This window comes from Podarcis vaucheri, assembly GCF_965113315.1.
Source record: "Podarcis vaucheri genome assembly, chromosome: 14".
Classification (NCBI taxonomy): domain Eukaryota; kingdom Metazoa; phylum Chordata; class Lepidosauria; order Squamata; family Lacertidae; genus Podarcis; species Podarcis vaucheri.
This window is the reverse complement of record NC_138752.1, coordinates 28760753-28784599: the sequence shown is the minus strand read 5'-3', so window position 1 is coordinate 28784599 and position 23847 is coordinate 28760753. Positions and strand designations below refer to the sequence as shown.

At 43.7% G+C, this 23847-nt stretch overlaps 2 protein-coding genes and 1 long non-coding RNA gene across 4 annotated transcripts in view; 1 reads left to right on the top strand and 2 right to left on the bottom strand.

The window, feature by feature from the left end:
* SPG11 (SPG11 vesicle trafficking associated, spatacsin) overlaps positions 1-8289 on the bottom strand; it is a 35706-nt gene extending 27417 nt beyond the window's left edge. The window contains exons 1-7 of one of the 2 annotated variants that reach the window (XM_082198219.1): positions 7963-8289; positions 6202-6386; positions 3006-3236; positions 1771-1966; positions 1253-1390; positions 428-876; positions 91-236 (exon numbers count right to left, since the gene is read on the bottom strand). In XM_082198219.1, the coding sequence (XP_082054345.1) occupies positions 91-236; positions 428-876; positions 1253-1390; positions 1771-1966; positions 3006-3236; positions 6202-6386; positions 7963-8183 (1566 nt within the window). In that variant the 5' untranslated portion in view covers positions 8184-8289. The remainder of the gene's footprint in view (positions 1-90; positions 237-427; positions 877-1252; positions 1391-1770; positions 1967-3005; positions 3237-6201; positions 6387-7962) is intronic. The other variant, XM_082198218.1, reaches the window with a different exon arrangement.
* Positions 8290-8486: 197 nt separating this feature from the next.
* On the top strand, positions 8487-13963 carry CIAO2A (cytosolic iron-sulfur assembly component 2A). The gene is made up of 5 exons (XM_082198889.1): positions 8487-8786; positions 10679-10843; positions 11497-11546; positions 12588-12633; positions 13464-13963. The coding sequence occupies exons 1-5, from the start codon at positions 8624-8626 to the stop codon at positions 13559-13561; spliced, it is 522 nt and encodes a 173-aa protein (XP_082055015.1). The 5' UTR covers positions 8487-8623; the 3' UTR covers positions 13562-13963.
* A 1310-nt stretch (positions 13964-15273) lies between these two features.
* LOC309518663 lies at positions 15274-17184 on the bottom strand. Its single transcript, XR_014213581.1, has 3 exons — positions 16381-17184; positions 16138-16232; positions 15274-15986 (listed from the first exon to the last, which is right to left on the bottom strand). It is a non-coding gene; the product is annotated as an uncharacterized lncRNA (long non-coding RNA).
* Between the last annotated feature and the right edge of the window lie 6663 nt (positions 17185-23847).

Below are 23847 nucleotides of genomic sequence, written 5' to 3'. Positions count from 1 at the left end.
GAATCCCCTGCCAGTTGCAAGATCCCACCACTCCCAGCACTGGGGGATGTGGGAGGCACAGAACCTCAAGGGCCACAAGTGTTTCTTTACCTCCAAGGCATGTATGGGAATAGAGCATCTTCCCCATCCATTGAGCTGGCAAAGAGAATCTACAGTGCCAGCACTTCCATGGATGATCAGTCTATTCAAGAATTCCTCTTGAGTCAAGCCAAACAGAATCAAGGAGAGGCCGGGCTCTAAGGGTTATAATAAATAAAAGAAGAACTTATTCACCTGTCATATCAAACATGATCTATATGGTACTTCATGAGACTGAATGCAATCTTCTTGCATCGCCCTCAATGGTGTCAGTACTTACAAACAAAGAAATGCTTCTGGTTTCTAGACTGCAGGCTTTGGTTTTTATTTGCAACTAAAAGATGCTCACCTGAAAGGATGGGACATAACTGCTCCTCTCTGTTACACTCCACAAAAAATGAATTTTTGCCCACACAAGAACGCATCACGTCTTGGGTCTCCAAATCCCACAGAAGAAGAACCAGTCCTTCACTCTCACTTGAGAGAGTGAACAATGCACTAAATCCTGTCACAGATTTACACTCGAGTTCCACACCATCTTCTAGTCCTCCTAAATCTATGCTCTTCCATAGTCTGTCTCTTTTGCCTGTGTTTTGGGGATCTTTTCTTCTTGAGTTTGAAAGGACATGAGCAGCATCATGCAGAAAGGAGGCCTCAGAAGCTTCACGAGTCTTACAGTCACAGTGCTCTAGATGCAAAGGATACTGACACCAAGGCAGGAAAACGTTGGCTGCCAAATTTGAAGAATTAGATCCTTTTGTTATGTCAAACAATGAAGACAAATGTGCCTTCCAGGATCTGGAAAAAGGAGAAAAATCACATCAACATTTTAAACAATGAATCTATGAATTATCTATAGTTGTATTGCTTGAACAAAAAGGATTTGTAATACAGATAAACAGATTGGATAAGTACAAATAGTTTCTTGCCATCAAAACAACTGCAAACTAGTGCTGGGGAGGACGCTGTTTAGACATACTTGTGCATCTATTTGGAAATGATGCCACATGTCTAAGCTTATACTAATTCATCCTAACGTTCTAAAGCTGTTTTACCAGCAGTATCAGCAGTAACAGCAGGAACCAGAGAGCTAAAGTGGCAAGTAGGAATGAACAAACATATCCCTCTTTTCCACATAGATTAATGATGCAAGGCAGAAGTTCTGTAGACATACCTGTCGGTCCGAAATGGATGCTGCATAAGTTTCATGCTGTAATCTGAACTTCTGAGGTCATCCTCATCTGTCCCCTCCAACTGTTCTACAGGAAGGTTGTCAAAGTTTTTCTTGCAAATTAAATGCTCAGGATATTCTCTGCGGGGGGGGGGGGGAGTGTATATTTATAAATAAGATGATTTCAACTCCACCTTTCAACCCTCAAAAAGTTCCCTATAACAGTTAATCTAAAAAAAAAAAGAATTTTCACTGACAATAAATTATAACAATAAAAAACAGTGAGCATTAAAAAGTCATTGAAAGCAATTTAAGCAGCAGGGGGAGAAAGTGAGATTAAGACCACAAACACCCAGCACAATAAAAAGTTTTAACCATTTTTCTAAATGTTTCAAGAGAGCAGGACCATCAGACTTTTCAGGAGAGAGAGAGAGAGAGGAAAAGCTAGAACTGGCAAAGAATTTAAAAAGTGAAAATCTGCCTGCCCAATACCACTTTATAGCATATTGTGGCCAACCTACTTGAAGTATAAATGGAGGTCAATAGCCACGACACAACTGGAGCTGTTGGCAACCACAGCAACGCTGAGATCATGAGATATATTTAACAGTGTAAGAGAAGACAGGATGTCCAGACGCTTCTCATCTTGCCCCTCTGTTTCATAGAGGGAGACATCAACATGGGCAAGGTAGGCACCATCCGTAGCATCAAAAATATCTTTGCAACAATGTCAAAGAAAGACACTTTCTGAGTCACATGAACAGGCACACATGCAAAGGAAAACCCACCATCCCGACATGGCAATCCTATGCATGCTTACTTAGACCTAATGTGCAAGACCACTGGGCACTGTTTCAAATCAAAATAGTAGACTGAACCATTCCAAACTGCATGCATTTGGACACCTCTTAAGATATTGCAACTGTCAGGCACATGGCTAGAACAATCCTCTTCACAGAAAGATTTGGTGCTCCACAAAACAAGAATGAAAGAGAAACAGGCTGTGTCAATGCACAGTGAGACAGAGCAGGGGGATCTGGGACCTTCAGGTATCAGAGCATCCCAATCTTCTCTGCAAGACAGAGAGGGCCCCTGCAAAGAATCAGAGGCAGAGGCTTAGTTAGCACCAAGTCTGGTGACATGCTGGTGGATAAAGGTACAGGTGCACCCACCCAAAGAACAAGGACTCCTTGAAAATAAAGTGTTACTTGTGAAGAAGCTCCTCCTCATGAGAAGACCAAACTTCTCAGGCCAGAGGTTTTCAACCTTTTTGAGTCCATGGCTCCCTTGACTAACTACATTTTCTGCGGCACCCATGGGGGCTCAGGAGTCCAGTTATGTCACCCCTTGCCGACAAATCTAGCAGCCTCTCACCCCTTTTCAAACACCTTCCCTTGTGGAGTGTTCCCTCAGCCTCCTCTCCTCTCCTCTCCAGAGAGCTTGAACAAAATTCTTGCATTAGCATCCTGACTTGCCTTGTGACCTAATGGGTTTTGACCTCGTTTTGATCCTGGACTATTTCTGCATCTTACCTTTTGTATTACTCAAGGCTAGCACTTTATTTATTAAGGGACATACAACAATAAAAAATATCCATTTATATATCTCAGTATTTGTCTGTTTCTTAAGCATTACTGAGCAACACAGACAACTACCTGCTAGTATTTTATTTTACTGCTTATATTATACATTTGTTTTGCAAACCACTCTGTGCTGCAGGAAGGACAGGATTTTAAAACTTAGTTTAAAAGGATACATATCCATCCAGATTCCTCTAACAAGAAAAGAACACCTCTGCAAAAGGCAACATCTACTATCCTTTCCAGAGCTTCTGATGACAGATCAAGAAGAAAGCATTCCTCCAACTTTTCTGCTTTCAGTTCTCCTCCAAGAAAAGCAAGTTGTGCAATAATACAGTTGTTGAGCAGCATCAAAGCTTTGCCATTTTTAAATGACAGCACTCGCAAAGAGGAGATTGAAGATAAACCTGCATGACAAGGACAAAAGGGATATTTTCATATGCAGTAACAATAGGTGCAGATAAACAAGCAATACAACACAGTCCTAGTAAAGATAAATGGATCACCTATCCCACAAGTGGCAAAAGTCAGGCCGTCTGCATTCAATGTTTGAAATAGCCCCACCAACGTTTATAAGCATTACCTGTCTACAGCAAGTTACAACTCATGGGCTAAGGTCTGCAATAGATACCATATAACGTATTTTGTTTTCTAGACACTGCTGCAGAATGGCCTCCAAATCAATAAACAAATTAATAAACTAGTATCTTACATCTTGTTTTTTTAAAAAAATATTTATTAGCTTTTCAACAAATTAAACACAACACTACAAAACACCAAAAAAGAAAAAACATACAGTACAATACAAAGAAAAAAGAAACAAACAAAACAAAACAAAATAAAAACCATTTAAAACACAATCCAATTTCAACATCTTATCTTTGTTTCTCTTATTTCCTCAACCTCCTCACACCTCCCCTTTTGTATTCCACTTCTGTTAATTGTTTCAGCAATCCCTTTCCATCTTCCTGTTTTCTATCCTATAATTGTCTTACCACATCTAACCATGTTTTTCTCTAAAGCTCTATTAATCTATTTATACTTAATTCCTTGTAACATTTCTACTAAAGCCATATAGTTTCATTCCAACATTTTTCTAACATTCATTAATTTTACAGTATTTCTGTAAATAGTCTTTAAACTTTTTCCAGTCTTCTTCCACCGACTCTTCCCCCTGGTCTTGGATTCTGCCAGTCATTTCCGCCAATTCCATGTAGTCCATCAACTTCATCTGCCATTCTTCCCTGGTGGGTAAATCTTGTGTCTTCCAATATTTTGCGATGAGTATTCTTGCTGCTGTTGTTGCATACATAAAGAAAGTTCTATCCTTCTTTAACACCAATTGGCCGACCATGCCCAGGAGAAAGGCCTCTGGTTTCTTAATGAATGTATATTTAAATACCTTTTTCATTTCATTATATATCATCTCCCAGAATGTCTTAATCCTTGGGCAAGTCCACCAAAGGTGAAAGAATGTACCTTCAGTCTCATTACATTTCCAACATTTATTGTCGGGCAAATGGTAAATTTTTGCAAGCTTGACTGGTGTCATGTACCACCTGTAAATCATTTTCATTAAATTTTCTCTTAGGGCATTACATGCCGTAAATTTCATACCTGTGGTCCATAACCGTTCCCAGTCAGCCATCATTATGTTATGTCCAACATCTTGTGCCCATTTAATCATAGCTGATTTCACCGTTTCATCCTGAGTGTTCCATTTCAACAGCAAGTTATACATTCTTGACAAATTCTTGGTTTTGGACTCTAACAATTCTGTTTCCAATTTTGATTTTTCCACCTGGAAACCAACTTTTTTGTCCAATTTGTATGCCTCCATTATTTGATAATAATGGAGCCATTCTCGCACTTTGTTTTTCAACTTTTCAAAGCTCTGCAATTTTATTCTGTCTCCATCCTGTTCCAGAATTTCCCAATATTTCGGCCATTTGGCCTCCATACTGAGTTTTTTCTGTGCCTTCGCTTCCATTGGGGACAACCATCTTGAGGTTTTCTAACAAATCCTTATATCTTATCCAAACATTAAACAATGCTTTTCTAACAATATGATTTTTAAATGCTTTATGTACTTTAACCTTATCGTACCACAAATATGCATGCCAACCAAATACATTGTTAAAACCTTCTAAATCCAACACTTTTATTGGTTGTAAAACCAATAAAAAACCAATAAAAATCTTTAAAAAAAAAATAAATCCAACACTTCAGTATTTTCAAGAAGCAGCCATTCTCTCAGCCAGCAAAAAGCAGCTGATTCATAATAAAGTTTAAGGTCTGGCAGGGCAAATCCACCTCTTTCTTTAGCATCCATTAATATCTTGAATTTTATTCGAGGCTTCTTGCCCTGCCAGACAAATCTAGAAATATCCTTCTGCCACTTCTTAAAGCAACCCATCTTATCCAAAATTTGTAATGTTTGGAACAAAAATAACATCCTTGGCAGCACATTCATTTTTATCACAGCAATTCGGCCTAACGATGATAACTTCAAATTTTTCCATACTTCTAAATCCTTTTTCACTTCAGCCCAACATTTTTCATAATTATCCTTGAATAAGTTCACATTTTTAGCAGTCATGTTAACCCCTAAATATTTCATTTTTTTAACCAATGTTAGTCCTGTCTCCTCCTGAAACTTCTCTCTCTCATTCATAGTTAAATTTTTCTCTAAAACCTTGGTTTTCATCTTATTCAACTTGAAACCTGCAACCTGTCCAAATTCTTGAATCAGTTCCAATACCCTTTTAGTACTAGGTTCTGGCTCCTGTAAAGTCAATACTAAATCATCAGCAAATGCTTTCAATTTATACTGTTTAGCTCCCACCTGTATACCTTTAACCTCCTGGTCCTTTCTAATCATGTTTAGCAAAACCTCGAAGACCGATATAAAAAGCAATGGAGAAATTGGGCAACCTTGTCGTGTCCCTTTTTCAATCTTAAACTCTTCTGTCATCACATTATTCACAATTAATTTTGCCTTTTGTTCTGAATAAATTGCACCTATACCATTTTCAAAACCTTGTCCTACCCCCATCCCCTGTAGATTCTTCTTCATAAAACTCCAAGAAATATTGTCAAAGGCTTTCTCTGCATCCACAAATATCAAGACTGCTTTAGTATTAATATTCACTTGTAGTTTTTCTAGAATATTAATTATATTCCTCGTATTGTCAGACAAATGTCTGCCCGGGAGAAAGCCCGCTTGGTCTATATGAATTTCTTCTGCTAACACCTTTTTTAATCTTTTAGCCAAAATATCTGCGAAGATTTTGTAATCCACATTAAGCAGCGATATAGGGCGGTAGTTCTTGAGCTGTAGTATCTTACATCTTGAATGAATGTTATACTCACTAATATTTTTAAATTTGATGAGTTGCTTCTGCGTATCTTCACTGCAGCTCTGCAAGAGTGTTGCATCACATTTTCCAACCTCTAGATTAATTTCATATACGAGAAGTTCATGGGTCTTACTGACAGCAAGTAGTTTAAGACTGTCCACTGGAAGGTCCTCATCTTCCACACTCTCCCACGTGAAGCTAGGAAAGCAATACTCAATACATGAGCCATACCTCCAATTGTTCTTCTTTGAAATTTTAAGCATGCTGTGCCTTTTAGAGACAAATTACTTAACTGAATTACATTACTGTCCACTTGCACAAAAAATGATCACAAAGCTTCGAAGAACACAGCAGTTGAAAAGGACAACCAACATACAAGCAATGAAACAAAAACTCTAGGGAGTGAAACCAATAATAATCTACTTGGGTTTACAATTTTGTCTATTTCTCTAACAAGAGTAGTAATACTTCCTATTTATCCAAAGAAAAATTCCAAGCAACTCAATTTCATAACAACAGAGGTAGGAAGGGACCAGAAGGTGAACTGGGGAACTGTAGATTCTGACAGCTCATTTTACATGCAGGCTCAAAGCCTCACAGCAGGTGGGGCTGTTGCAAAATTGGATGCTGAGCCAGAGAAGTGGTTGATTCAAGTGAAACTGGGCAGTAATTGGGGGGTTGGGGTTGGGGGTTGAATAAACCATCCTCAGTGGTGTGGCTAGATCATTTTGGACTTAATGGTCTGACAGCCCCGCCCCCCTCTTTAGACAACTATGTGCATTATTGCCGTAATGAAGGCCAAAACTGACACTTCTCTTCTCTCCCTCACCCGCAATCCATGCTTTACAACTACTTCCACATTCAAGGGTTGCTAACAGAGGCTTTTGGTTATGTGTCTCCAGCCCCCTCTCCTAAAATGAGGTTTTAAAGAAGCAACAGGATAGTTTGTGTGGTGTGTCCTTAGTTGCAATGCGGGGGGGGGGTACCCATGACAATTCCTCCGATTTGCAAAGGTGATAAAGGCCGAAAAAAGGTTGGCAAGACCTAATGGTGATAATACTGAAGTCATATGCATTTTTTAACAGTGCACCATCATGAATGCAGCAACAAACCCATATGTGCTGAAGCAATCAGCGGAATTGGTACTGTTACAGGTGCCACATAATAACACTTTCTGCCTTTGTAAGAACTCAAACTTTTAGTGTGGCAGGCACCTTCACTGTACTGTACACTTTTTGTAAGTTTATTGTTTTATTTTTGTTTATAACACACAAACATTTCAGTGCCTGCTAAAAACATTGTCTAGTCAAGCCTACTCCAATGCTTAGAAACTTGATGCAAACCTAAACTGTTATTTTAACTTTTCGGAAACTTAAAATCATGGTTAAATTTTCTTAATAATTCCATTGTTTTATCTTTCTTTTTTTGTAAACCGCTTTGAGGCCCTTTTTTTTAAAACAATCAAGAGGTGCATAAATTTTATGAAAAAACAAACAAACAAACACCGTTTGCTTCTGCTGCCCCGACATTTACGTGGGGACAAACACCCTTTTGCTGCGGAGAAGGATTGTTGTGCTTCAAAAGCAATAGTAAGTTAGCCTCTGAGATCACCATGTGGGTGGGTGCCTGGTCCTCGATTACGAAACGTTTTTAAATGGGGGGGGGAGCTGTCGCTGGGGGGAGACGGGGGTCGAGTCCGTTACCACCTATGGGGGGGGGGTCGACGCTGGACTTGGGACCCCCCAGGCCCGGCTCTTGCTCCACCCCCACTTACTCTTCCCAGGCGCCGGGCAGGGCGATATTGCCGTCCCCGCTGGGCCCGTCCTGCCCGCCGTCGAGCCGGGCTGACACCAGCCCCGTCAAGCGCAGCTCCGCCCCCGTCACGGTCGCCAGCGCGTCTCGGCCGCCGCTGAGCTTGGCCCGGGTGATGCCCTGGCTGGGGCTGCGGAACGGCTGCAGCAGAACGCGAAGCGACCCAGCCTCCGACGCCGCCATTCTCCTCTTTTCCCTGAGAGAACCGAGACCGCCGGGTTCGTGCGTCTCCTCAGAAACCTACCGCGGCCGCCGCCATCTTGGGGCAGAGCCACAACAAGAGAACGAAAGCCGGGAGAGTGGAGGCCGACGCTCTTCCTTCGGACTAACCTTCCCAGAATGCCTCGCGGGAATAAGCTGCCTCACTACAGGCGGCGAGTGAGAGCGTTGCGAGTCGGGAGATGTAGTCCTCGCAGCGCGGAAAGCCGGGGAAGCGAGCGCGTTGGGCGGCGGGAAATGTAGTCTTGGTTGAGAAGAGGGCGTGTTTGTGAGTACAGTACAGCGTCCCTTTGCCTGTGGAGCGCCCCGCCCACCCCGAGACCGGAAGTGCCCGCGAGGGCCGCCTGAGTGAGTGCAGGCGGGCCGGTTGATGGAGGCTGCGAGCGGGCTTGGCTCGGGGCGGGATGCTGTCGCTGGGGCTGCTCTGGCGGGCGCTCTCTAGCGGGGGGCATGAGGCCCGGGAGAAGGAGGACGACCACCAGGCCCACCACCGGCCCGAGGCCCCGAGCAGAACCGCCGCCGCCGCTGCCATGGAGCAGGAGCAGGAGCGGGCCCTGGAGGTCTACGGTCAGTGGCTCCCCAGCCCCGTCCCTATCCAGGCTTCACGGGGCGGGAGGTCTTTCGCGGCCCAGGACCCAGCTTGCCTCGCAGTTGGAGGAGGGGGTGTTTAAAAAGAAAACCGAAACCTTGAAGGAGTGCACGAAGAGAAGAAAGCAGTAAGATAAAAATTAAAAACAAAAAACCCCAAAAGCAGCTCTGTAAATCATTTAACACATAAAATCAACAATAAACCGAGAACAGTTTAAACTTACTTTCGTCTGAAACGACAAGGTGCTAAAAATGTATTGAGACTGCAGCACAAACTAAACCAGCAGCCAAGTGTGTCAGAGTGCGCACTTTAAAATGTACAAATTTTAATTTCTATTTTTTATGATAACTTCTACAGCCCACTGTCACTAATGACTAGCCAGAGGAAATAAATGCGTTTTTAGCAGAGGCCCAGTTGATTCTGGGGTTGGCACTTGCCTGTATGTCTCTGAAGGAAGGGGATTCCAAAGAGAGGGCTGCTACCCAAAAGGCCTTCTTCCCCTTGCTTATGGCCCATGGGATCTGTGGGCACAGCCAGGAGGGCCTCACCAGGACAGTCCTGGCTGCCAGACAGGGAGATAGGGAAGAAGGCAATCCTTCAGGTACCTGTTTAGGGTATTATAAGTTGAAACTTAGGGACGCGGGTGGCGCTGTGGGCTAAAGCCTCAGCGCCTAGGGCTTGCCGATCGAAAGGTCGGCGGTTCGAATCCCCGCGGCGGGGTGCGCTCCCGCTGCTCGGTCCCAGCGCCTGCCAACCTAGCAGTTCGAAAGCACCCCCGGGGGCAAGTAGATAAATAGGTACCGCTTACCCAGAGCAGCGTTGTCACGCTGGCCACGTGACCCGGAAGTGTCTCCGGACAGTGCTGGCCCCCGGCCAATAAATGTGAGATGGGCGCACAAACCCCAGAGTCTGGCAAGACTGGCCCGTTTGGGCAGGGGTACCTTTACCTTTACCTAAGTTGAAACTTAACCCTGATCCAGTAATTTATTGGCAGCAACATGAGGCTCTTTTAAGCACACTGTAACATGCGTGACAACAGTATGCCAGCTAATACATTTTGTGTTGCCTTTAACTTCCAGGTCACTCTTAAGGGTAGCCCCACATAGAGTTTATTGCAGTGGATCCTAAACTTTTTTGGGGCCACCACACTCTTAGTTCCATAAACTCATTCCCACTGCCCTTAGCCTTCCCAGTAAATAGCATGATTCATAATGGTGGTTTGCATGACCCATGAAGGAAGATAACAATGAAATTCCAAATTGTAACAATTAATTGCACATTTATTCAAAATCCAATTTTAGTTCAATTAATTTAACAATAAATAATTTAGTTTAATTTATTTAAAAATAGTTTTAGTTTAATTAATTCAACAAAGCTGTTGAACTTGATCCAGTGATACCAGCTTTTCAAAGTCTGATATTTACATCTCCAGCCTCCATGCCTCTTACCTCCCCCCACTCAGGTAATCCCTTGCCCAGGTTTATTGCGATAGTTCCTTTCTTGAGGATAACAATGCATGAGTCACAGTGGCAAGATTATTTCCAATCCAGAAGAGACCAAAAAACAAACAAACCCCAAATTCACTCCACAGTACCCACTTGCTTGCAAGGCTCACTGGTCATGAAGCAATGAGCCTCAAAACACATTTCATATGTTGTTTTTATCATTTCTCATTTGAAATGTCACTTGCAACCTTTGTTCCTCCTAAAGGCCGAGAGGGACCAGATTGTGAAGAGTCTTGGCAAGGCTGGCATCAAACTCCCTTTTATGTCACACACAAGTGGATTTGCAGCTGACTCCAGGCCTAGAGTTTGATCACTCAACCTGTTCCCCATAATCAGACACTTGTGATCTGTTTGTTTCTGCTTAGATATAATTCGAACTATCCGGGACCCAGAGAAGCCCAACACTTTAGAAGAACTAGACGTGGTAACAGAAAGCTGTGTTGAAGTGCATGAAATTGGGGAAGATGAATATTTGGTCACAATCAGGTTTACACCAACGGTACCTCATTGCTCTTTGGCCACTCTCATAGGTAAGATCTGGGGGGAGGGGGTTCTTTGAGCGATTTGTGAAGTTGTTAGTTTCATGACCTTAAGTAAACAAAGATATTGGAAAGGCAAATAAAGGGACACTCAGTTCTTCTGGAAGCATTTCTGGATTTGTGCATTGAAACATGCAGCAGCAGTATTGTGAATTATTAAATATGAATGGGTTGCAGGACCTTTCATGTTGAAAAATGTTTCCTTTAGGGATAGGCTTCTCTGGAACCAATTTAACCTTACTTTTGCAAGGCAGACTGAAGACTGTGTCCCTGTGTAAAGCTCAACACATTAGTGTCCTGATCCCAATCAGAGCTCATGCCCTGGCAGTGTGTGGTGCGAAACTCTTCAGTCTTTCACAGCTTATTACCAAATTGTAAAGCAGTTCTGTGCTTGAAAGCAGATCTCGAAAATGGATTGCCGCTCACTTCATCTCCCAGCCTTTTTCAGTTTAGATGAGGCAACACTTGCTATCTTTAGAGCAAGATACACTGAGAACCAAGGCCAGCTCTCCCTCACATGTTTATAAAACTGAATTACAGATGGTTGAGCAATATGACCACATGCCACCAACTCTTTTGGTAGAAAGATAATGGAAGGGTAGTGCTTGAAAAGAAAAATGACATCTTTTTTCTTTAAAATGCAGGGCTGTGTTTGAGGATCAAGCTGCAGAGATGTTTGCCTTTTAAACACAAGGTACGCAATTTGTACACGTTTGTTTGTATTTCTAAAAACATACTGCAGCTGACTCTCCAGAAATGCATGTTTAGAGGGCATTTTCTGGCCACACATTCCACTTCCAACTTCCCCCCAAATGTTTTGCATGTTTGCTTGTATGGGGAATTTCAAGGGATGGTGTTATCTGTTGCTCATGCAAAATGTGGTCTTAAAAGAGGACGTGAAATGAAGAACCCAGGGTGCTTTTGTTGGCAGGATTTCCAGAGGGATTGCAACCATGCTAGTCTCTTGCAGGAAGAACAACACAGATTTCTGTGACTAACACATTTATTGTTGCGTAAGCTTTCACTCACTGCAGTCTACTTCATCAGGTACACTTCATGCATCTGCTGAAGTGGTTTGTAGTCTACCAAAGTTTAAGTCATAATAAATTTGTACAAGAATCATATAATTTTAGAGTCGTAAGGTAACCAAAGGGTCATCTAGTCCAACCCCTTGCAGGGCAGGAATCACAGCTAATCACAGTCTTTAAGGTACCATAAGATTCTCAGGAGACTGTATTATGTACACAGCTTTGGCAGGCATGTGAGAACTGCCAGATTGTAAGAGGCCATGCTTCCTTACCATATAACAAACCCCTGAGTGGATGTGGAGATTGCACTGTAGAGAAAAAGAGAGACCTTTCATATTGCAAACACAAGTGAGACTTGCCCATTACAGTGGATCCTCGGGTTACGTTACTTTTGGGTAACATAACTTTCAGGTTGTGAACGCAGCAAACCTGGAAGCATATTCTTCCGGGTTTCACCACACGCGCATGCGCATACATGTTCTGCGCGCCTTGCGCATGCGCAGAAACAGTCTATCACGCATGCATTTGCAGAAGCGGCAGCTCTACTTGCAGATTTTTCGGGGTACGGATGGACCCCTGGAACAAATTACATTCGTATCCAGAGGGTCCACTGTATAGCAAGCCATCGAAACAGTGTTGTATATTCTGTGCAGATGCACACCTGTGCTATAAAAACATATTAAGCAGTCATTTTCTCTCTCATGTAGTTGGAAATCTACATTTCAGAGGGAGCGCATTCCACGGAGGAGGACAGTAAGTATGTCTTCAGCTTGCGTTGGGCAATAAAGCAGCCTCTTGATATACATCACCAAGTGTGTGTGTGTGTGTGTGTGTGTGTGTGTGTGTGTGTTGAATTTTCCCGTTGAGCATAGAATCATAGAATCATAGAGTTGGAAGAGACCACAAGGGCCAACCCCCTTCCAAGCAGGAAACAAGCATGTCTTCAATCTTCTTGTGTGACAATCAGGCTGGGAGGGCCTGGCACCCAGCACCATGGGAAGTGATGCATATGAGCTAACCACGCTGGAACACATTAGCTTCTGCTTTCATACTTGTTTGCAAGATCTCTTGCAATCTTAGCATTGCATGACTTCTCTGTTTATTTATCATATGCCCAAAGGTTCTAGGGCAGAAGTACATAAAATTAAAAAACAAAGTTAAAAACAATATTGTTGAAACTGGCCAACATAAATTCCCTACAAGCAGAAGCAATTAAAAAAACAATCCAATGTACCGTTCCCACAGGAGACACCAAACTAGATGGCTTTAAAAAAGAATTAGAGAGGTACTCGGGTCCTGCTTGCAGGTTTCCCACAATAGGCATTTGGTTGGCCACTTCTAATGTTCTTACCCTTCCCTAAAAGCCCCGTAAGACGGTGATGAGATCTAAAAGTTGCAGGCATTGGACAGCAGATTGTGGGAGACTTTCACTGAGCTCTGATCCTTGACAAATCTGTGTTTGTCTCTGTAGGACTTGCATCTTCATGCACATACACATCGTGTGTGTGTGTTTTGCGATATTCTAGTGCATTTCTGTTCATCATTAACCAAAGACGACTTGTTTGTTTTTCGTCGTGCTACAGTTAACAAGCAGATAAATGACAAAGAGAGAGTTGCCGCTGCAATGGAGAATCCTCACCTGCGGGAGATTGTGGAGCAGTGTGTTCTGGATCCAGACTAGCAACCGTGACAGCAGCTCCTGTTGACCTGGGATCTTTCTGGCACTTTGGTGTTCATGTCTTTTTGGGTGGGGAATAGAGGCCTTGAATTTGATACTGGACAGTTCTTTGTACCTCCTGTATATTTTTAATAAATTATTTTATTAAAAAAACCCATTTAATTTACGAAGGAGAGTGAGCCATGTATAGTCTTAGATTAATTTTGAAGGATTGTGAGAAGTTCACAATTTAAAAATTTTTTTATTATGAAACCATTCTGTTGACACCTCATGAATATACATTGTAATTTTTTTAAAAAAAACAACTGATTTTGAAGATTGAATTTTACACATTGGTATGATGGAATGTGTTTGATTAGCTGTCAGTGTGAGAGATAAATAAAGTACAGAGTTTTAGGAACACAAGTTGTCTTCAATATGAAAACTTCCCTATAAGTTTTTTTAATGGTATAAACCAAAGTAGATTAAAAAAGATATATTTAACTAGGCATTTCTGAAGACAGATAAAAATATTGTGGTAGCTGCAACCATGTAGATATTTGCAAGACAGTAAAGTATCACAGTAGCCTGTAGAACTTACATAAACTCAGAAGTAAGTTCTGCAGGCTTCAGTGGTACTTTACTGTCTAGGGCTGGATTGCCAATGAGTTTGTTCTGTTTAATTAAGTTTGATCAAGTTCAGGTTATTGCCAACTTGCAAAAAGAAAGTGGTTCATACAGAATTTTCTAACAACACCTTGCAATGTGAAATTTCTTGGCTGGTATATTGCTTTTCTTCCTGTATCAATAACAAACTTGTTTTTTTATTTATTACAGCAGCATCAACAAGTGCACGTAAAAGTGGCTCGTGAAGTCATGCAAAATAAGAATTAATTTAAAAAATTAAATGTCATTTGAAACACGAAAAAGAGGCATTAATTAAAGGCGTGATGGGGAAAGGAGCAAGATAACTCCTAATGAGGAATTCTGATGCACACTGAGAACCTTTGGAAAGTTTTGTAGAAATTTTCTGAAGTAAAGCTTTTTTCAATATCCAGTTTTGGTTGGATTTTAATCAGTTAAAAAGAACCTTCATTTCCCTAGAGGTATTCTAAGGAATCAGAGTTAAATATTTCCTTCAACTTTAAGCTGTAAGTAATAGCTGCTTTTCATCTTGGAACGAAAGGAAGATAGTCATAGCGGTGCAATAAAGGACAATCTTTTTACTGGAATGTTGTACTGCAATGCTCTCTGAATTCTGCTTCGTGCCTTCTGTTCTTGACAGTGTCCTGTTATGCCAGAAGTGGTTTAGTCACACTGAGCACATGACCCAGAAAGGTGTCTGTGGACAAATGCTGGCTCCCTTGGCCTAAAAGCGAGATGAGCACCGCGCCCCATAGTCGCCTTTGACTGGACTTAACCATCCAGGGATCCTTTACCTTTTACCTTTACTACCTTAAGGTGGCGCTGTGGGTTAAACCACAGAGCCTAGGACTTGCCGACCAGAAGGTCGGCAGTCCAGATCCCCGTGACAGGGTGAGCTTCCGCTGCTCAGTCCCTGCTCCTGCCAACCTAGCAGTTTGAAAGCACGTCAAAGTGCAAGTAGATAAATAGGTGCCGCTCTGGTGTGAAGGTAAACAGCGTTTCTGTGCGCTGCTCTGGTTTGCCAGAAGCGGCTTAGTCATGCTGGCCACATGACCCGGAAACTGTACGCCGGCTCCCTCGGCCAGTAAAGCGAGATGAGCGCCGCAACCCCAGAGTCGGCCTCGACTGGACCTAATGGTCAGGGGTCCCTTTGCCTTTACCTAGGCTCTTATAGTCAGGTGGAGGGGAAGACTCAGACTGTGTTTTCCCCCTCCATCTCTCAGCCAAGTTGGCGCTGCAGCTGTCTCAACCACAGAAGCCTTGCTGTACCAAGGCAAGATTTTTGTGACCAGAACCTGTTGGAAGGAGAAATCCCCATACTGTAAAAACTGTCTTTGCTGTTGTTCTGGTGCTGTTCCTCACAAAGCCAGTAGATGACACTCCTGTGCTAATTAACACTTCCTGTGGGCGATTCCAGCCTCCTGCTTCTCTGTGTGTCTATAGAGGGGGGCTGGGGAGCCTTTCTCAGCCGCAGAGACACATTTGCTTGTGGCTGACCATCTGCCAGGGCCAGACACAAAACTGGGCAATGGATGCGACACTTGCCTTTGTACAGCAGACAGCTTTCCAGCCTCACAGAAATAAGCCAGAGGTTTCTCTTCCACCCACTCTTCTCTCCATCCAGGCAAGCGAGAGGCTGGATCATAGTTCAAGGACACTTTCCAGCCAAACAGAAGCACTCCAGAAGGCCATAGAGCAGGGCTGGTGAGCGCCATGGCCTGAGGAGGGTCCCAAGGGTCAGATACAAAGGTCTGGGGGCCATTTCCAAACCCCAAGCCTCCACCTTGTTAGTAATACAGCTGACCTTCTCACACTTGGGCAGTGGCGTAGCGTGGGTTGTCAGCACCCGGGGCAAGGCAAGTAATTTGCGCCCCCTAACCCGTGGATTTGCGCCCCCTAACCCTAACCCCCAGATGTTGCGCCCGGCCCCCCCTGCACCCCCCACGCTATGCCACTGCACTCAGGCACAATAGTTCAGCTGTGAATTGCTTTGGCTTTTCCCGCTATCATTTACACTTTCATATCCTGCCTTTCTTGCAAGGAGGTGTACCTGGCAGTGGCGTAGCGTGGGGTGTGGGGGGGGGGCGGCTGCACCGGGCGCAACATCTGAGGGTTAGGGGGCGCAAATCCACGGGTTAGGGGGCGCAAATTACTTGCCTTGCCCCGGGTGCTGACAACCCACGCTACGCCACTGGTACCTGGTTCTCCCCACCTCCCCATTTTATCTTCACAACAGCTCTGTGAGGTAGGTTAAGCTGAGAGGCAGTGACTGGCCCATGGTCGCCCTATGAGCTTCATTGACTGAGGGGGGTGGGATTTGAATCCAGGTCTCACCCACTAACCCCTACACCACCCTGAGCAATGACAGAGATGGCAACTATCCATCCTGTTTGGGTATTTGGGGGCTGCATTTCATCTCATCCCCGAAATCCAGAGGTATCTTGGAATGTTCTCCAGCTAGAAACATGAAGGCAAGGAGTTGCCACTGAAGTTTCAGTTAACTTCATGTGCAATTAACAATAATTATCAACCCACCCATTCCACACACATTTATTGTGCCACCATTGACATCCTAGCAGCTTCATGAGCTGAATGTGAGCTGGGTCCAAAGAATCCAATTATATGACGGTCTTCGGTTGGAGGGTGTCTCCTTGTGGGGGGATGCTTTTTTGTCTGTTATAGCTGATTGGAGGGTGTGTTTTACCTGTAGACTGGGGTGAGATGATGAACTACCATTTTTCCTTATGTGATTTTTTGTAAAAAAATAAATAAATTGCCGTACATTTTCAATGTTTACATTTCAAAATAAACATTTTACATACTTTTGAATATCCAGTGACTTTCCTCCTTCTCCTTCCATGGTTCATTTTACATATCTTTCATTCCCGTATATTTTACTATAACTATTTAGGTCAGTTCTCCACTTTATCATCACAAATTGATTAGACTGCTGATTTTATCTTAATGCTGTGTACAGTTATTTTCCATAAAGTCAATAAATATTTTTCACTATTCTTTAAATATATGTTCTTCTTGATCTCTTATTCTGTATGTTAAACCTGCAGGTTCTGCATATTCTAACATCTTAAGTTGCCATTTCTCTTTACCAGGGACCTCACTCACTTTCCATTTTGGGGCTATCAGAACTCGAGCCGCTGTTGTTGCATACATAAAGAAACCTTACTGACACCTAGGGGTTTCTGTCTGAATTACTCCCAATAAGAAGGATTCCGGTCTTTTGGGGAAGGTTATTTTAAACATTTATTTCAACCCATTATAAATCATTCCCCAATATTCTTTTACCGTTTTACATGTCCACTGCATACGAAAAAAGTTTCCTCCATATTTTTTTTTACATTTCCAACACATATCTGATTCTGCTTTATACATCTTAGCCAACCTACTCAGAGTTAGATATCATCTGTGAATCATTTTCATATAAATGGGATTTATTTATTTATTGCAGTACCTATGACAGTTTCTTCAATTTTCAGATGCACCCCGCCCCGCCCCCCAAAAAGGCTGGAGACCTCAATGTTTAATCACACTTTTAAAATCAATTTTACTGGAATAGGCATTAAGCTAAATGACCTGACAATTTCCTGGATCTCACCACCATTATCCTTCTTTCTTGCTTTATTTTTAAACCAGTGTTTGCTCCTTTCCAATCCTTCGTATTGGAGGACAATTTTTGGGGGGTGCATATTCTTGTTAGAAGCTTGCCAATTTAAGAAGTGTATGTTTTGTCTTACGAGCTCTTGGTTGGATGCCAATGAAACCTTGTGAATTACTAATTTTCAGTGTGTTGATAACCCGTAGAATTGTATCTCTTCACACCTCCAGTCCTTAAAAAACATAGCCAGATCCTAGAAACTTGCCTCAAGTGTATTTCTGTTATGGAATCTGTGGTTTCAGCCTGTTGCCTAGCTACCTCCTTCCCCATCCATCTCTGCTCCACCTAAACAAAGGTTGTTAAACAGCATCCCTCTCCACTAATTTACACCTGGAATCTTTTCCCATGGCTCTATTATTTGGAAAGCTGAGTGTTTCCTTTCCTCTCTCATAGTAGTGGATGTGTGTTCGGTGAATGGAGCACACCGCAGACAAAGTTCCCATCTGTGGTTGACACATGATTCTCTCTGGGGCTTGGGAAACAGATCTGCTGCTCAGAAAGGATGAGAAGCAGGGGGTGGTACTCAGTTACACTCTCATAAATGTTTGGGACAATTCAAACATCTGTTGGGATTTCCAAGGATTTGGAACTATGACTCTTCCTTTGTAATGAGCAACCCTCGGAGCACGAAACAGACCGTCCTCTGAAGGCTGTGAAAATGAGATGTTGTAGCATGTTGACTTTTGCTCTGCGGACTAAGGGGTGGTCACCTAAAACATCAAGAGGGTACCAGATTGGAGGAAGCTGACCTAAGGTGTCCAAGCGATGTACAACAATCAAATAGGACTTGAAAGAGAAACATACAGAGAGGGCGGTGAAAAGCTTTTTGATATAAGAAAAGATATGGCCAATGGCCCATCTACTTCCACATCCTATTCTCACAGAGGCCAACCAGATTCATATGGGAAACCCAGCTGGATTAGACCACAGAAGCACTCTCTCTGTAGTTTCCAGAAGCTGATACAGTGGTACCTTGGGTTAAGAACTTAATTGGTTCTGGAAGTCTGTTCTTAACCTGAAACTGTTCTTAACCTGAGGTACCACTTTAGCTAATGAGGCCTCCCGCTGCTGCCGTGCCGCCGGAGCACGATTTCTGTTCTCATCCTGAAGCAAAGTTCTTAACCCGAGTGAAATATACTTGGAGTCGAGAGTGGATTTCATGCTCTTTATTCAGCTCATAGTGGTGAGGAGGAATGAAAGTTCCCCCAGAATGTCTGCTTTTATATACATTATTTACACAATGGGCCCCAAGTGATTGGCTAATTCCGGTATTCACCTGTAGGCCAATCAGGTTGTGGATTCACTTCCACCTGGAGCTGGATTGGGTGGCTCCTGTGGACCAATCAGACTGCTGCATTCTGAATCCTATTGTTCTAGGACCAATCAGATTGCTGCCTTTTGGATCCTATTCAACTCAGTACATAACACCGAGGTACTATTTCTGGGTTAGCGGAGTCTGTAACCTGAAGCGTCTGTAACCTGAAGTGTCTTTAACCCGAGGTACCACTGTATTCAGAAGCATTGCTGCCTCCAATTGTGGAGGCAGAGTATAACCTCTATCAAGGCTAGCAGCTATCAATAGCCCTCTCCTCCTTGAATCTGGGTAATCCTCTTTTAAAGCCATCCAAGTTGGAGGCCATCACTGTCTCCTGTGGCAGTGAGTTCCACAGTTTATATGCTGCACAGAGAAGTTCTTTCTCTGATCTGTCCTGAATCTTCCAACATTCAGCTTCGGTGGATGTCCACAAGTCCTGGTGTTATGGAAAAAATATATAGTACGAAGAACTCCTGGGAAAACCTTTCCCTGCTTATTCTTCCCTTTGGAAAGAAAAGTGTTTCCACGTTTCTTCTAATTCCTCTGGCCACCATGTGTGAAGAAGGGACCTCATGAAGCTGAGAGGGGCCACAGTGTGCCTGCGTGTTCATTGCCCCCCCCCACTCCCCACAGGATCCTTCCCTCCATGGCTGGTTCTTGCGGGGGTTGTGAGAGCTCCAGCCCTCATTTTTCTGTATGGCTGAGGCTTCGCAGATGTTCACCCCCGCTGGAAAATCTGCTTGAAAGCTTTTCCTTCATGCAGACGCCTCGTGCCCCAAAGGGTAAGAGCTGGCTGATGCTGCCTGTTACAAGAACGCAGGTTTCGAAAATAATAATAATAATAATAATGGTTCCTCTTGCTGTGAAAGTAATTTCCTCCTTTTGAAAATCATCTGGATTACATTGTTATCTTAGGATGGTCTTTCTGTCTTTGCTGTTTAGGACTTTAAAAAACAACAATACAGTATGGTGAGCACTCTCCCCCCCCCCTGCTTTGGAGTCTTTTCCTTATTGAAACCAGCTGAAGGCAGCATTAATGTGCAACAAGACCAAATGTTTGTTTTGGTAAACGACATGTGAGATGGGGTATCTTCTTGGTAACAGAATTAAATGTGAAAGTGTTCAACACATTTTTTTAATTTTTTGTTTTGGAAAAGGGCAGGAATATTTGAAGATCAAACCACTTAATATATTAAAACTTCAGTTACAGTGGTACCTCAGGTTACAAACACCTCGGGTTATAAATACTTTGAGTTACAGACTCTGCTAACCTGGAAAAATACCTCGGGTTAAGAACTTTACCTCAGGATGAGAACAGAAATCGTCTGCCAGTGGCGCGGCGGCAGCAGGAGGCCCCATTAGCTAAAGTGGTACCTCAGGTTAAGACCGGTTTCAGGTTAAGAACGGACCTCTGGAACAAATTAAGTTTGTAACCAGAGGTACCACTGTACTGAAAATGCAATTTGTTCCCAGACTCCTGAACAACTACTTTCTTCTGTGTTTTATAATATCAACTATACCATCCACTGTATCAATATCAGACAATGCAGAATTAGTCTGTAAATCTGTTATATATTTGTTGGCTGCAGCCAGACTGAGCATCACCCAAGGGCGGAGATATAAGCCAGACTTTCCCCTTAACATCTGGTTTAAGAAGGCCTTGCTTATTGCAGTTTCAGAATAATTTACTCATTCAGTGTGTGTTTCACAAGGCATTGCAAAGTCAATGGACTACACCACTATGGGGTGGAGCTATTGGATGCATATTAGAAAACAAACATATGGTTGGCAGGTTCCCACCTAATTTGGTACTGATTACATCAAGAAGTGCTCACTGGAAGGACAGATCCTGAAGCTGAGGCTCCAATACTTTGGCCACCTCATGAGAAGAGAAGACTCCTTGGGAAAGACCCTGATGTTGGGAAAGATGGAGGGCACAAGGAGAAGGGGACGACAGAGATGAGATGGTTGGACAGTGTTCTGGAAGCTACCAGCATGAGTTTGACCAAACTGCGGGAGGCAGTGGAAGACAGGAGTGCCTGGCATGCTCTGATCCATGGGGTCACGAAGAGCCGGACACGACTAAATGACTAAACAACAACAACATCAAGAAGGCAGTTTCCATATGTGCTGTAGAAGGAAGTGAAGAGCAGGTGGGGCTCATCAACCTGAGAAGGTAGCTCATCTAGGCAAAGGAAAACTGTGATCCTAAACCTCCACTGCCTTGTGAGACATCTTCTGGAGAAGAAAAGGCTAAGGAGTAAACCCTATACCATGGGTAGGCAAACTAAGGCCCAGGGGCCAGATCCGGCCCAATCGCCTTCTAAATCCGGCCCATGGACAGTCTGGGAATCAGCGTGTTTTTACATGAGTAGTATGTGTCCTTTTATTTAAAATGAATCTCTGGGTTATTTGTGGGGCATAGGAATTCATTCATTCCCCCCCCCAAAATATAATCTGGCCCCCCACAAGGTCTGAGGGACAGTGGACCGGCGCCCTGCTGAAAAGGTTTGCTGACCCCTGCCCTATACAAATCTGGAGTGGCGTCCCTTGGATGGCACCTTGTACGCCTCCTTTCCGCGACTCCTGCTGCCAAGCTGGTGCCAAATGACTGCGCAGAGCATCACTTCCCTTCCCTTGTACTGGCAAATTTGCAAGTGTGCAGGATGGGAGCCCAGCTGTTGCAAAGTTAGTACAATATTAACATGATGGTCCAGAAAAGCAAAAAAGTATCACCATCCACAATAGCAACCAGATATGACTCAGTGTTTACAGGAAACAGACTTTTGGAGAACAATCTCATGAGAATGAAAGACGGTGCTACTTTTTCCAGCCACGTGCCAAGTAGAAATGGCATGAAATCTACTGGGAAGGAGGTTATTCTCTGGCATGAACCCTGCTGAAGCGGAGAGGAGCTCAAAGAATGGAAGGGGCACTTTTGTCATTTTCTTGAGACTCTTGTCAATTTCAGAGACTTGTCTTAGCTTTAAATTTCACAGATATATGAAACAAACACTTGGCTGATTAAACAATCTGGCCTGTCTCAGGTAGACAACTTACATTTTGTTGTTGGCATCAGTTTGTCTTGAGAGACAATGGAGTACGCCTCTCCGGGGTGCAAGCCTGGGCATTGTTTATGGAGGTCCTGGGCTGCCCAGACAACCAGACTTATCTCTTCGCCTCACTGATGTGGTCCAAAGGAAAGCAGAGCAATACGTTTGGCACCAGCCTAGCTACAGGAGTTTGCCAGAAGAAAGTGTACAAGACACCTTAAGAACCCCACTCTGGATTTGTGTAGGGTTTACACCTTAGCGTTTTCTTCTCGTGAAGAAATCCCTCAAGGCAGTGGAGGTTTAGAATCAAGAGTTTTCCTTCTCCAAGATGGACTGTTTCCGGGTTGACAAGCCCCATCTGCCCCTCATTTCCCCCTACATCACATGCAGAAACCTCCTTCTTGACCGTTGGACACACTACTGGTCTTATCCACACAATCATCCAGATTCTGACTTTGCATGTAGAGGAAGTCCCTAACGCACCAAGGGTTTGACCCTCTCCTGGTTTAGTTGGCCAGTTGAAGCAATTTTCTGGAGTGTGGCTACTGTTGCATGCTGACAGTTTCCAGAAGCCACAGGTGAGAGCTGAGTGCAGGGTGCGGACCAAAGGTGGACAAACTACCCCAGAAGCACATGCCCCCCACCAGACATACTCTGTTGTTGTTTAGTCGTTTAGTTATGTCCGACTCTTCGTGACCCCATGGACCAGAGCACACCAGACACTCCTCTGTCTTCCACTGCCTCCCGCAGTTTGGTCAAACTCATGCTGGTAGCTGCGAGAACGCTGTCCAACCATCTCACCCTCTGTCGTCCCCTTCTCCTTGTGCCCTCCATCTTTCCCAACATCAGGGTCTTTTCCAGGGAGTCTTCTCTTCTCATGAGGTGGTCAAAGTATTTTAGTCTCAGCTTCAGGATCTGTCCTTCCAGACATATTACTCTTCCCCTAACACCCCAGGCAACTTAAGTACCCTTTTAGCATTTGAGGAGACTGGGAGGAAGAGACATGACAGCTTGACTTAGAGGAATGGTGGAGGCAGATCAGGGCCATTCTTCACACTTATCTGCTAACCCTAATCTGAGTCTGACAATTTCCTTCCCTCTCCTGCTCCTCCACATGCAGAGCCATCAGTTTTATCCACTTTGACAGCTGGAGTCAAGCATGCTTCATTAAGAGCTTCCCTCAGGCTTTACATTCAGCTTGGCTGGAGTGTTGCCACGATGATTGACAGCTAGAGGTGGGCCCCTCCATATCAGCAGGACCGGAGCTGGAGCATCAAATGGGAAGCCTCCACCTCCAAAGTGCAGAGGACCGAAAGCCAGCTGAGATATTTCGGCGCCCGAGGCAGAAAATCCCACAAGCACCTCTCCCCTTCCCTGGTAGTAAAAATGCAACTGTAATAAATAAAACAGCTAACAGACTCCAGCTGGAGTCCTGTGTCCAGTTTGGGGCATCACAGCTTAAAAAGGATACCGACAAGCTGGATGGTGTGCAGAAGAGGGCAGCCAAGATGATTGAGGGTTCTGCTCACCAGCTTGAAAAAAGGACAGGTGAGCAGGCAGGAGCAGTGGGGGGGGGGGAGTAGCAAGGTCAGGGGGCTCTAGGGTTTGAATTTAATTGAAAAGG